The 12,898-nt window shown below is 40.5% G+C and overlaps 1 protein-coding gene across 1 annotated transcript in view; it reads right to left on the reverse strand.

Annotated features, from left to right (window-relative positions):
• Positions 1-12,898, reverse strand: part of SORCS3 (sortilin related VPS10 domain containing receptor 3) — a 620,529-nt gene that overhangs the window by 58,386 nt on the left and 549,245 nt on the right. The window contains exons 15-16 of the mRNA XM_023206212.2: positions 5,486-5,603; positions 4,343-4,476 (exon numbers count right to left, since the gene is read on the reverse strand). Coding sequence (XP_023061980.2) covers positions 4,343-4,476; positions 5,486-5,603 — 252 coding nt within the window. The remainder of the gene's footprint in view (positions 1-4,342; positions 4,477-5,485; positions 5,604-12,898) is intronic.

The following is a 12,898-nucleotide window of genomic DNA, read 5'->3' on the forward strand; positions in this document are numbered from 1 at the left end:
AGGAGCCGCCTCGTGCACCTTTTCTGACTACCTGATGGTCTCTAGTAACCTTTACTCTCAATAAGGATTTGTTCCTGGTCCTTATCCAGCGCCATGATGGAGGTTGCTGCAAAGTGGCTCTCTAGGGTACGCTTGAGGCTGGCGGATTTATGAGGCTCTTATGTTGAAACATCGATCTTTATGCAGAAGTCATACTTATTACTGATACTTGCTCTGCAGAAAGTTGTGGAAGTGAATGTTTTGCTACGAATAAATGCTTCTGAGAATCTAGAAAACCTCCTCTTTTCTTGCAGAAGAGGGACAGAGGTAGAAGATATCTTCCCTCTGTGAATCCAGGTTGCACTCCTCAATTCTTCCACCAATATGAAGACATTTAATTCATCCTCTGCAGTCTTTACTCTTCCTTCCCAAACTGATGGAACTAGGTGATACACTCTCTCTGCTGTCTCTGAGGCTTGAACTTTTCCTAGATCAATCAAATGAACCTGCCCTGATTTGGCCTAGGGAAACATCTAAATGGACTGTGCATGATAATCACTGGTACTAACTGCACTGGGCATTTCAGATGCCTTTGCTAATAATACTTCCTGCTAGAGAGGACAACTGAGAAGGGGACAAGACTATAGGCCATATGCTGATTTCTAGCATTAGCATTAAAGACCAGCAAACAGACAAAATGCATTTGATGGAAAAACTATATCTTTTAAACCAATCACTACGCTTATTGAAGTTAACTTAAAAACAAGAAGACAATTTCAAATATTCAGTCTCATTGTCCCCCAAAAAATCACTGCAAATAATTCAGAAATTTCAGTAATCAAAAACAACTTCTCCTCCACTCGGTAGTAGTAAAAAAAACTTTATAGGCCATGTGATTTTGTGTGTGTGTGTGTTCTGAGATTATGACCACAAACCCAGCATCAAGCCTTGTCTACTTCTCCACTCTACTCAAGTGGTTCTCCTATATTCTTTTTAATATGAGGTGTGACTGGTTATAGAAATGCAAACATACACCACCTTATATATCAAAAAACTTCTATAAAATATTTTTGAAGACCATACACCTATTATGATTCTAGTACCAATGGTCAAAACTACTTCAACGGAAATTGTTTTAGTGTTAAGGAAATATTCTACCTTATATTTCATCAACAGCAGCAAACCCAAGTCATTTGGGGATGAGTTTTAATTTTAGAGTAACTAAAGTTGGAAACTTTATTTTTTTTCTGAAGCAAAATGAATCTAAAATAATAAAGACTTGTTTGATTTCTTGAGAAATGGCAGGGTGTGGAGGAGAGAATGTGAATTTAACTAGATCTGCACTTGAACCCCGGCTCATTTTCTCCCGGGGATGTAACTTCGATCAAGTAACCTATATCCAAGATGTTTCTTCTCATTAAAATGGCAATAATAAAGATCCTGACATTACAGGGTCTTGGATCCACATGGTACCTCTACCAGTGCAAGTATGAGACCCACAGAAGGCCTGGTAAAGGCTCCCCCTCACCTCTCCCACCATGCTTTACTTATAGTTGGATTCTGACAGCACTCCCTAAAAAAGCGTTCAGAAATACTTTGAGCAAGGCCACCAGTATCTAAGTAAATGGATACGACCCCAAGATACTACTCTGAAAACAGTGCTTATTTGGATGTATAAACTTTGGTTTACTTGCAAAAAATACCACAGGGACCACTTAACCCTAGGGTATAAGAATAAGAACAGCAGCAACAGCAGCAGCAATAGCTAGCATATGTTGTATTTCTATGTTGTACGTCAGTAGGATAAACGCCTTATCTATATTAATGATGTATATTAGTATATTAATTCATTCATTCTTCCTTGGGATCCGGTGAGGTAGATGTTATGTATTTTTATTTTGCAGCTGTAGAGATGAAGTCACAAAGATTAAGAAAATTTGCCAAGGTCAAAAACTGTGACTATCAGTGCTAGAAATTTTGCCCAGACCAGTAATGTTACTGGAATTACTGATGAGAAAATATTTTAGAGTTCTTATTTCTTGTCACTTGTGATGCTACCCAGCAATGGGTGAGGGTTTATTATAGCACACAGAGACACAGGAGAATATGTACCATGACAAATTCCAAGACAGTATGCCTCAATGGAGTTAGTCTGCAGAAGGACATAAGGAAGCCTGAAATTAATATTCTGAATATTCAGGTTGACATCAATATGTCGCAAGCCATAATTTTGAGTGGCCTACTGCACTCATTGCTATGACTATTTTTGCTTAATTGTGATTAATAATTGAAAACATTTTTCACTATGTGAAAATATACTTTGTTCCCAAGGGCTCAAAATGGTCACAGAAAGGACCCTGCTAATCAAATTTAAATCCCATTTAGCATGTCTCATTTTCATGAATTTCACTGAAGCCATGCTTTCCCAGGTATGAGTTTAAGGATGAAGAACAGGTGGAGAGCAGTCAGAGTCACTCCTCTGGCTTCCAGGAATATTCTTAGCAGAAAGTGGGAAACCAAGGATAGTTTCTAGTACAAATCAAGCTAAAAAACCAGCTGGATTAAATGAGGCTAGAAGGCGTGAGGCTGCCATTCAGGGGCAGCTGCTCTGTGCCCGCTTGGACTTACTTTGGCTATTTGATGCCAGAGAAGCCCAAATTCAGCTCTATCATTGCCCTGCCCCTCCCAAGTTTAAAGGCCAATGTCCAAGTCCTTAGTTTTGTCTTTTAACAAAGACAAAGCTGGGATGGGCTACCAAAATATTCAAATTGAACTTTAGCTTTTTATTGTGATGCAGAGGAAGAATTCATCCAGCTGGGATCAGAGTCCTATGTACCCATTCCCAGAATTGGGGAGGTTTTTGACCCTCCTAAAAGGAATGATGTTCAGAAACATGCTACAACTATTTATTGAATGTTTACCACAGGCCAGGCACTGTGGATGCAGACACAAGGGAAGTCTAAAACTCTTGCATTCACAGCACTTACATTCTACTGGAGAAAGATAGGTGATAGTAGAACAATCAAAAACATGTTCATTTTGTATGGCAATTAATACTAAGGAGACAATAAAACAGGGATATGCTAGACTGTGCCAGGGTATAGGTGAGATTAGGTGGTCTCTGACGGCATTTCTTAGAAGCTGATATTTTTGCTGAGACATGAGTGACTCAAAGGTGCCGGTCATGCTAAGATTTGGAAGAAATTCTTGCATTTTCTGCTCCCTCTGCTAGGAATGAGCCAGGATTAATAAAGGTGCAGGAGATGGTAATGTGGTTGCAATACAGTGAATACGGTAAGAACAGTAAGGAATTTAGACATGAAGGTAATTGCAGGGCCAAATCACCCACAATGGAGGAAGCTAAGGAAAGAAGATCAGATTGTATTTTAAGGGAGGGGGAAGATACTGGAGTATTTTAAGTGTAATAGTGGTAAGATATGGTTTGAGTTTTTAAAATACCATCTCCGTTGCTGTGAGGAGAATGAATTTTAAGTGACAAGGGTAGATGTGGAGAGAGTTCGATTCCTGGAGTGATACAGACAGCTGCGAGATGGAAAGAAGTGCTTTGAGTTAGAATGTGTTTTGGGGGTAGAAACTGCAAGGACTTGCAGATGGCCTGGATCTGACAGTGAAAGAAAAGGAGAAACCAAGCCCTTCTGGCAACTGAGTGGATAGCTGTGTGTTTTATTGCAGTTGGAAAAACTGGGCAAGGGACTCCTTCCAATGAGGGGGATTCAAGAAAAGCTTTGCTTTGGCTGCCTTAAGTTTGATATCCCTGGTAGTGAACCAAGAGGAGATGAATGCTGAGTAGATAGCCAGACACAAATGTGTCCAACCAAGAGAAGGGGGAGGCCAGGGCTAGAGGTAAATATTTGGAAATTTGGGAGTACCTGTCTATAGGTGAGATTTGAATTTCATTAAGTGAAATTTAAAGTTGTTCTCTGTTGCTGTTACTAGGGGGAGAAAAAGGAAATAAGAGAGAGGTCACGTGGAAGAGCACAGCGTGCACGTGGCTGGAGGCAACAGCAAGGCAGTAGCTCTCTAACCTCTGTCAGTGCCCGGCCCAACTTCTCCAGTACTTTCCAATACAGCTGCTCACTGCAGATGAGAAGAAGCCCCCCCTGGAGATGCTGCTCTGATGGAGCAGTGACCCTCTCTGTGAAAATGCCCCAGCCTGTCCTCTTTCCAGGGATGCAGACTTCCCATCTGGCCCAGTAACCGGGATGGTTGGACCCACAGGCCAGCAGATACACCTCGCATCTCTGTGTCATGCTTCCTCTCCTAACTTCATCTTCACCCCACCCCACCCCACAGACAGGTGAAGACCTAGTTGGAATTGGTAATAAAATGCCAAAGAACTCACCACTCGAAGTCCCAGTTGGCACAGACACAGGGTTCTGAGACCACTGATCCTGAGTGGTCTCGGCCCAGGGCACACTGAGCTCCTGGCTTACGTTTCTTGAATATTTTCCTTTCTCCCATGACACAAGGCTCTCCCTTAGAGAGAAATTCCATAGTGAGAGAGACAGAAAAACAAAAAGGTGGTGAAATAAACCAGTTGTCAACAAGAAGCATTAGCCTGTTCATTCTCATTTAGGTACTTTATGTAGCAGTCTCATTCTCAGTAATGATCCAGGAGTTTCAAGAATAAGTGCTAATCTTTTACTACTACATAAAAGGAACATTACGGGAGGTGGGCCCACTTCTACCCTCCACCCACCCAAGCTAGTGATGTCTACATCATCCTGTTTCTGCTCCACCTCCATGGAGAATGTAAGGACTCCAGGCATCTTTGCAGACCACCAGGCATTTGCCCAAATGGCTTCAGTAGCAATTCTAGTGGAAAGGAGCCCATTTCTGGCACATTTTTCATATCATCTTCAGAGGGAAATTGAAGTTGACCCAAAATGTTCCCTCTCTATGATAAATGACCATGCCCAAATCCTAATTCCCAGTCAAGGACAAAAAAAAAGGAGAAGTTGATACAAATTACAAGAACCCAGCGGTTCTGAAGAATGCAGAAGCCTGCTTATTTCTCACAGCAGTAAATAGCTACCATTGCTATACCTATACCTACTCACCCCGACACCCTTTCTCAGTGGACCTGTTTCCAGTGCTCTGGGGCCCTTATTTCAGGCCAGTCTGAGAAATGCTCTCGCCCTCCACATTGGCAGATAAAATGAGCAACTCTTGGAGGCCTTCTAGCTGTAAAAAGCTCACTTCTCCATGGATAGAGCTAAAACCCCAGGTTATCATCATCACCTTTCCCCCAGGCAGCTCAGTGATTTCAATTAGTAGATAGGATCCCAGGGTGCAAGATGGTTCCTAAATATCATCTGGCCCTACTGGACCTGAGTGTGTTTCACCCTTTTCTTCAAATCCACACCCACGACCTCAGATGACCCACTATCTTCCTCCCCTAAATAGGAAGGCTCAGTTAAGACCCAACTGGGCTTGCACTAGCTCCTCCTCCTAGAAGCCAGCAGTCCACCTCCCTGGGGTGTACCTGATTGAGCAGGTGCCAGGTCTGATAGTCCTCTTTGGTGCAATGCCGGCTGAAGATAGATTTGTAGTCCACTTTCACCAATTGCCATTCGGAGCGGAGGCTGAAGTGGCCAAAAACTCTAAGCATTTAGGGGAGGAGTAGGAGAGACAAGTGGAGAAGGTCCCACAGTCAGTCACTGATGCACAGAAACTGGGAAGGAGATAGAGATCCACTGCAGCCTGGACTTTAGTTGTTCTTCCAAAGTGAGTTCCTTGAGGGCCATTGAGGAGAAAGCCCACTATCCATACAACTCAACCAACTGGCATGTCATTCACAGTCTGTTTTAAATCGATCATGTTTTAAATTGCAAAAGTCATATATGTCTATTACAGGAAGCATTTAAAATATAGAAAGCCCAGTAAAGAAAAAAATTGGAATCGGTAGTCCCAAACTCACCACCCATATAAAACCCTTGTTCAGATTTAGATAAACAGTCTTCCCATTTCTCCTTAATGCAAGCACTGGCATTTTACCTACCCATGTCCACTGACAGGGACTCAGTTTCCTCATCTGTAAAGTGGAGTATACATATGTATGTTGGGGTAGAAGGAGTGAATTTGCTAATTTAAAGTACAACTTTGCCAACTGCAAAGTCCTGGTTGAATTTAAGTGTGTTAGTTGAAATTCCCACTGTTTAACGCACATAAATACCTACCCTCCCTCCTCCTTCCCTGAAAAGAAAAAAAAAAAAAATCACAGCAGACTCATAAAAGGAACTCATATTTATGTATAGTAAAGAAGCACACCATCTGTGACTTAGATAATCAATACTGACCTTTTCAAAGCCCAGCAGTTGATTGCCCTATAAATATGAATGATCAATTGTTTCTAGAAAAATAGAAAAAAAAAAGACTGATCATCCATACTCTACTCGGGTGGCATGTCTTGCAATTACAATGCAAGACATCTATCATAGTGATGTAAAGGGGAGACCAATCATGCTGCGAACTTAAAACAACTGAAGTCTTTCAAGGAATTGGATGGCTTCCATTTCAGCAAGACTTAATCACACTACTAGCCCTGGATTCTCCTCTGCCCAAGTTCGGATACTGTTATGGTGACATCTACAAGATTAACTCTCTTCCTGGGTCATTTTCTTATGCTCTTTAAAAGATGAGGATGCTTATAGGAAAGGTAGAGACTGACAAAACTTGTGAATGAGGAAGAATATAGAGTTGTTTTTGTAGATCATCCAATTTACAATACATCTCAGGATCAATTTTGAATGTGCTTCAGATAAAAGTTAAATAAAACCTTTTAGAGCCTTATCTAAAAGAAAATTAAGCAGACTTTGAAAGAGAGACAGGATCTCTCCTTTAGTAAACCTACATGGGTTTTGTATGGATCTAAGCTCAGCATGGGGTAGCAGAAGCTCTGAGCCTAGAATACCCACCATAGGCAGCTGACACTGTGGAGTAAAGCAAACCTAACTCCCTCTCCCTGGGTTCTCTCTGTTCTCTTGTATTCTTGCTAAATCCAGTGGTTTCCAAATCCAATTCATCGATGCCAGGTCATCCACTAAATTATTTCCATTTCTTAGCTCTGAATTCATTTTACATAGAAGTCAGTCCATTTTAAATCTTTAACAAAACAGCTCTTTCTTATCAAACATTTTTGCTTGTTTGAAGAGAGGACAGTTAAACTGATAAGCTCATCAAGGGAAAATGAAACAAACAAACAAACAAAAAACCAGTGGGAGGAGACCTTGACAGATATCTATTTTTATCTCTATTGAGCCTTCAAAACTGTCGTATTCAGATGCCACTTCCACCAGTATGTCTTCCCTGACTGGAATACTCCTAGTGCAATATGTTAATGATGCTAAACCAAATATTTCTGCTGACTCCAAATAGTTTAAATTTACTTCCTGGATTACAAAAGACGTCATGCCAGATTAACCACATTCCTTTCTATGAAAAGGTTACTAGGCAGACAGAAGAGGAAAATGTGAAGCATATGATTTACCTGGATACCAGCATGACATTTGAACAGGGTCTGTCATAGGAATCTTGACAAAAAGATTGAGAAAATATGAGCCAGGTACTCGGTAAAATTATGTGGCTGAACAGTACCTAATTAAGACCAAGAGGGAGGTTAATTAAAATCAACCAAGAGGGAGGTGTGAGTAGTCTGCTGCAGGGTTCTGTTGTCTGCTCTTTGTTGTTCATCATTTTTATTAATGACTTGAAGACATGAAAATAATGGTCATCATTGGAAATTGAATTTTTTGATGACATAAAGCTGGAGGAAGCACTCAATATGCTCGATGGCAGAAGCAAGACTCAATAAGGTCGTGACAGACTAAAGATAGGCTCAACTTAATAAGGTGTGATGTAACCCAGAGAAATGTTAGCTAGATCCTCTCCATGGTAATTGCACAAGTACGGGATAAATGAAATGGGGCTTGGTACTTTTCAGGTTTAATAGTAATAATAATAGCAGCTTAAGAGTTTCCATACACAATGTGAACACTTCAGGGAGACATAAAATATTTAACGTGATCTTGAAATGCATTAACAGAATTATATGTATTATATAGAATCAAAGAGGCAATAACCTGGTCTTTTCTACACTAACTAGATCACCAGGAAAATTGTGGTTGCTTTTGGCTGCTACCATTCAAGAAGGATATAGACTGAGTGTCTGAATCTACAGTACATGGGCTTTGGTAGTGGTGGTGAAGTATGAATCTGCTTAAATTTTAAACAAACAAAAATGTGCTTATCAGCATATATGTATTTATCTATAAATAAAAATCACATATATTTTGTCAGATTATTCAAAGGGGTTCATAGTTCCTAAAGTTTAAGGACCAGTGAAGAAGACAGTGATTAAGATGGTGCACTGCATTGAATGGTGACCTGCAATAAGATATGACCACTTCCTATTCCCCGGAACTGTGAATGTGACCTTACATGGGAAAAGCATCTTTGCACTTGTAAATCAAGGGTCTTGAGTTGAGATCATCTTGGATTATCAGGGTGGGCTCTAAATCCAATGGCAAGTATCATTATAAAAGACACAAAGATGAGTAGCATGCAGTGAGCAGAAGGCCATGTGCAGACAGATGCCAAAATTGGAGTTATGCAGCCCAAGCCAAAGAACACCTGGAACTTCAGGAAGATGGAAGAAGCAAAGAATGAATTCTCTGCTACAGCCCCAGGGGTAGTAGGCACCTGTTGACCTTTTGATTGTGGACTCTAAACTCCAGAACTACAAGAGAATAAATGTCTGTTCTTTTAAGCCACTAAATTTGTTACAACAGCCACAGAAAACTAATACAGGTGGCAATATGATCCAAGACCACTTTCATCTACCCAAAATGCGGTGTAAGAACTAAGGCTGGTTAACCCGGACATGACATAGGAGAGTGCAGTGAGGGAAGAGCAGTAGGTGGATATTCTAGGGAGCTCTCTTGCATGTAAAAAATAACCAAAAATAAAAGTGTGAAAGTTTATAAAATGTGAGAGAACTTTCTTCTTCTTCTTTTTTTTTTTTTTTTTTAACAGAGTTTCGCTCTTGATGCCCAGACTGGAGTGCCATGGTGCAATCTCGGCTCACCACAACCTCCACTTCCCTGTTCCAAGCAATTCTCCTGCCTCAGCCTCCTAAGTACCTGGGATTACAGGCATATGCCACCACACCTGGCTAATTTTGTACTTTTTTAGTAGAGACAGTGTTTCTCCATGTTGGTCAGGCTGGTCTTGAACTCCCGACCTCTGGTGATCTGCCCGCCTCAGCCTCCCAAAGTGCTGGGATTACAGGTGTGAGCCACCACATCAAGCCTGTGAGAGAACTTTTTAACAGACAAAGGTTCTAACAACAGGAGCAAGAGATGCTCAAAAGTTAGTAAGCATAAAACTTCCAGCTCAGGCTTGATCAATTCCCAGGGCAGATACGGAGTAGCATGCAAGCGTCATCCATGTGCACAGCCTAACTGACCCCAAGCCTCTAAGAATGTCCATGTTGGTGGTCTTTCCAACTCTTTGAGCTATCCATTACTGATCTCAGAGTGCTCATGTCAGGACAGAACACAAGAATAGGTGCTCAGTTAGGACTTACAGACTTGTTCAGATTGTTCTGTTTTGCAGTCCTCACAGGTACATTCCTTTCATGTACATTTCTTTGGCTTCTTCCCAGATTTCCTTATATTGTGTTTCCCAGGTCTTTCCCCAAACTATAAACTGACACACTAAAGGAGTGTGCTAGTCTGCTCTCCCTTGAAGTCACTTTCGTGTACCAGATGCAAAATTTTAATCACTTAAACACTGGTAGGATTATGAGCTTTGCTCATTTTCTCAATGGGCCCCAAATAAGATCAGTGGGGTAAAACCCCCTGGCAACTTTCAGACATTAATGTATTCCCCACCAATCCACCCATTGTCAGCTCTGGGAAGAGCAAAAAGTTCATTGTGGGCCCTTTCCTATGGGGCATAAATGACTCAGACACACGGTCTCTTTTGTATAGACCCAGCTTCCCTAATTCTGTTCAATATCACATTAAATCATTGCTCTTCTGATTAGAGCCTATGGAAGCTGAAGAAAGGACAGAAACATAACAAAATAAGCAGGGGATGAAATTAAGAACCAATTCAAGTATTTTTCTTCTCTTTTCATGAATACCCAAGGAACAGATGTTAACATTTACAACAAGATCTGTGGAAGTAAGAAACCAACAGAGAAATTGAAATGGGCATCATCGTAAACCATGTCCATCACTTTGGAGTGATAAACACTGAGAAGGTCCTCTTGATCCTGAATTAGGAAAAGAGAAAGTCCAGACTGCTTCTAATTGATAATAATAATTTTGAAAATAAACAAGTTCCAGAAAAAAGTTTCTCATCTGCTGGAAATACTCCTCTTAAGGAGAGCCTGTTACCAGCAAAATAGGTACAGCACACTCCTCATACGTGTAGTACTTTTATGGAGGGAACAAAATGGTTCATGTATCAATGGAATATTAAAGCCCAAGAGATGGCTAAGATGGAAGAACCAAAGGCATGGAGCATCTTTAAAAGGATACTATAATTCTCAAATCAGGTGGTACTTATTTCAAAAAGTCCTCTGTGATTCCTCTGGCAACACTGAGCTCTTTCTTCAGAAGCTCAAAAGGTCCTATTGTCTCTAGACCAGAGGTTTTCCAACGTCTACATCAGAATCATCTACAGGGCTTGTTAAACATAGAATGTCTCACTCCCAGAGTTTCTTATTAGTGCATCTGAGGTACCTAAGTATTTGAATTTCTAGTAAGTCCCAGGCGATGCTGATGTTGCTGGCCCTAGGACCATATTTTGAGAACAACTTCTCTAGAGCACCGATCCAGAATTTCAGAAATTTCCTGTACTTTTGGTGAAATTTTTGTCAACTAATTAAAAAGCTTGTTAAGGCTGGGGATACTTTTAGTACTTCTTTGTATCCTATGGAACCTATCAACAGTAGCTGCTTAAAAAAGAATGGCCAATTGATCACTGAATGCCAACAGAAAAAAACAAGGCAATTCTAGAGTGTGGAATTTCATTCTCAGGTCTTTGGCAAAGAGAAACTAATTCTTAGTATGGCCAAACCCACTGTTATTAAATCCCACTTCCCTGCAATTACCAAGATAAACTATTTTGACATCCTTTTTCAGAAACCCATTCCTAGCCCCCCTTTTAAACTCAAAGCATGTTTTCACCAACATAATCAAACCCCCATCATGTGAGATAATGTGGGTGAAAATTTTGAAAATCACAATAGACAACAAATGTTTATTACCATCATCATCATTTTTACTGTTGGAATCCTCATAGACTCATCCAAGGACTTTCTCATCAGGGACTTTCAATAGGCTTGGCTCAAAGTCCCTTTTTCAAGGTACTTACTAACTTCATATGTTGGGACTTTCTTTTTTTTTATTTTTTTATTTTTGAGATGGACTCTCGCACTCTTGCCCAGGTTGCTGGAGTGCAGTGGCACCATCTCGGCTCACTACAAGCTCCACCTGCCAGGTTCAGGCCATTCTCCTGTCTCACCCTCCCTAGTAGCTGGGATTACAGCCACCCGCAACCATGCCCTGCTAATTTTTTTGTATTTTAGTAGAGATGACTTTCTTTTTTTATTTGACATCTTCCTAGTGAGCCCTGGAGAAAGTGAACACCTCATATATAAATATAGATGACCACTTGGAAACAGGTAGGCTACCCTTTGGTTTCCTGAGGAAGTTGCTCCCAACCACAGGAACAAAATAAATGAATTCTCTATGCTATTTCTCACTATATAGATTTTCAGAAAAAAAAAATCAATTAAAATTTATAACTCCCGTTTTTCTCTTTCCTTTTACCTTGCCACCTGGATTTTTCATGAGAGTTTTTGACAACCACTCAAGATTCACCTTCTTCTTGGACTCTACAAACTTAAGAGGCCATCTCTGTCTTTTTCTAAAACTCCTCTGATTCTAAATGCCTACACCGCTAACATGACTCTGGTTACAGATGGTCTTCCTGTGTTCTTGAATTGTTGTTAACACATGGGTGGTCTGGGCAAGGTCGCAAGAGTACTGGGCAGGGGAACAGAAGACTTGGCTTTTCTTAGACATGGTCTGCCATAAAATTAATTAGGTGACCTTGAGCAAATCACTTCATCTCTCAAGGATTCATCTTTTTTAATAAAAGATTATTTGAACTCAGTGACACGTGTTCAAAGAATGAGTTGCAGAAATAGCCTACAACGAATGTGGCCCTTTCAAGACCATTTCTAAGAGTTTATTTTCTTTCAACCCCCATATCTACCTCAAAGTATACAAGCTATCCATCTCCTGGTAACCCTATACACAAAGGATTTATCTATTATAGTCATTCATCTTTGTCTGCACTGGCACTTCTTTCATATAACAGATGCTTAATAAATAGTTCTGGGTTGATTAATGAGAGAATTAATCTAACAAAATCATTCACTTCTTCCAAAATTGAGGTAATAGCTTCATCTGCCCTTATTTCTGGGTCAAAGAATGTGGCTGAGTTGTGTATCATTTGGACTACAGAAGGACAGAAACAATCTCAGACAAGAAATTGCAGCAAATGCTCTGTCCCTTGTCACCCTGGACTGTGCTAGGATTTCCACAAACAAATATGATTTACTGGGACCCTAAATAACCCACCTCCTTTAATCCACCATTCAGACCTGAGTAAGCCTTTCAGGAAGGAGAGTAATTAATTTGAGGGAGGGAGGCGGTTCACAAAAATAAGACTTCATTAGAATTCTATACACAGAGAGGGTTAGCTACTCATTAATTAAATGATTTCAAAGGGGATCTCTGTATATAATTGCTATAATTTAGGTGGAAAGAATGCCACACTAAATGTAATTAGAGGACTAGGCTCTGTAAAGATGTTTTCC

This window comes from Piliocolobus tephrosceles, chromosome 9, assembly GCF_002776525.5.
Source record: "Piliocolobus tephrosceles isolate RC106 chromosome 9, ASM277652v3, whole genome shotgun sequence".
In the NCBI taxonomy this organism is placed as follows: domain Eukaryota; kingdom Metazoa; phylum Chordata; class Mammalia; order Primates; family Cercopithecidae; genus Piliocolobus; species Piliocolobus tephrosceles.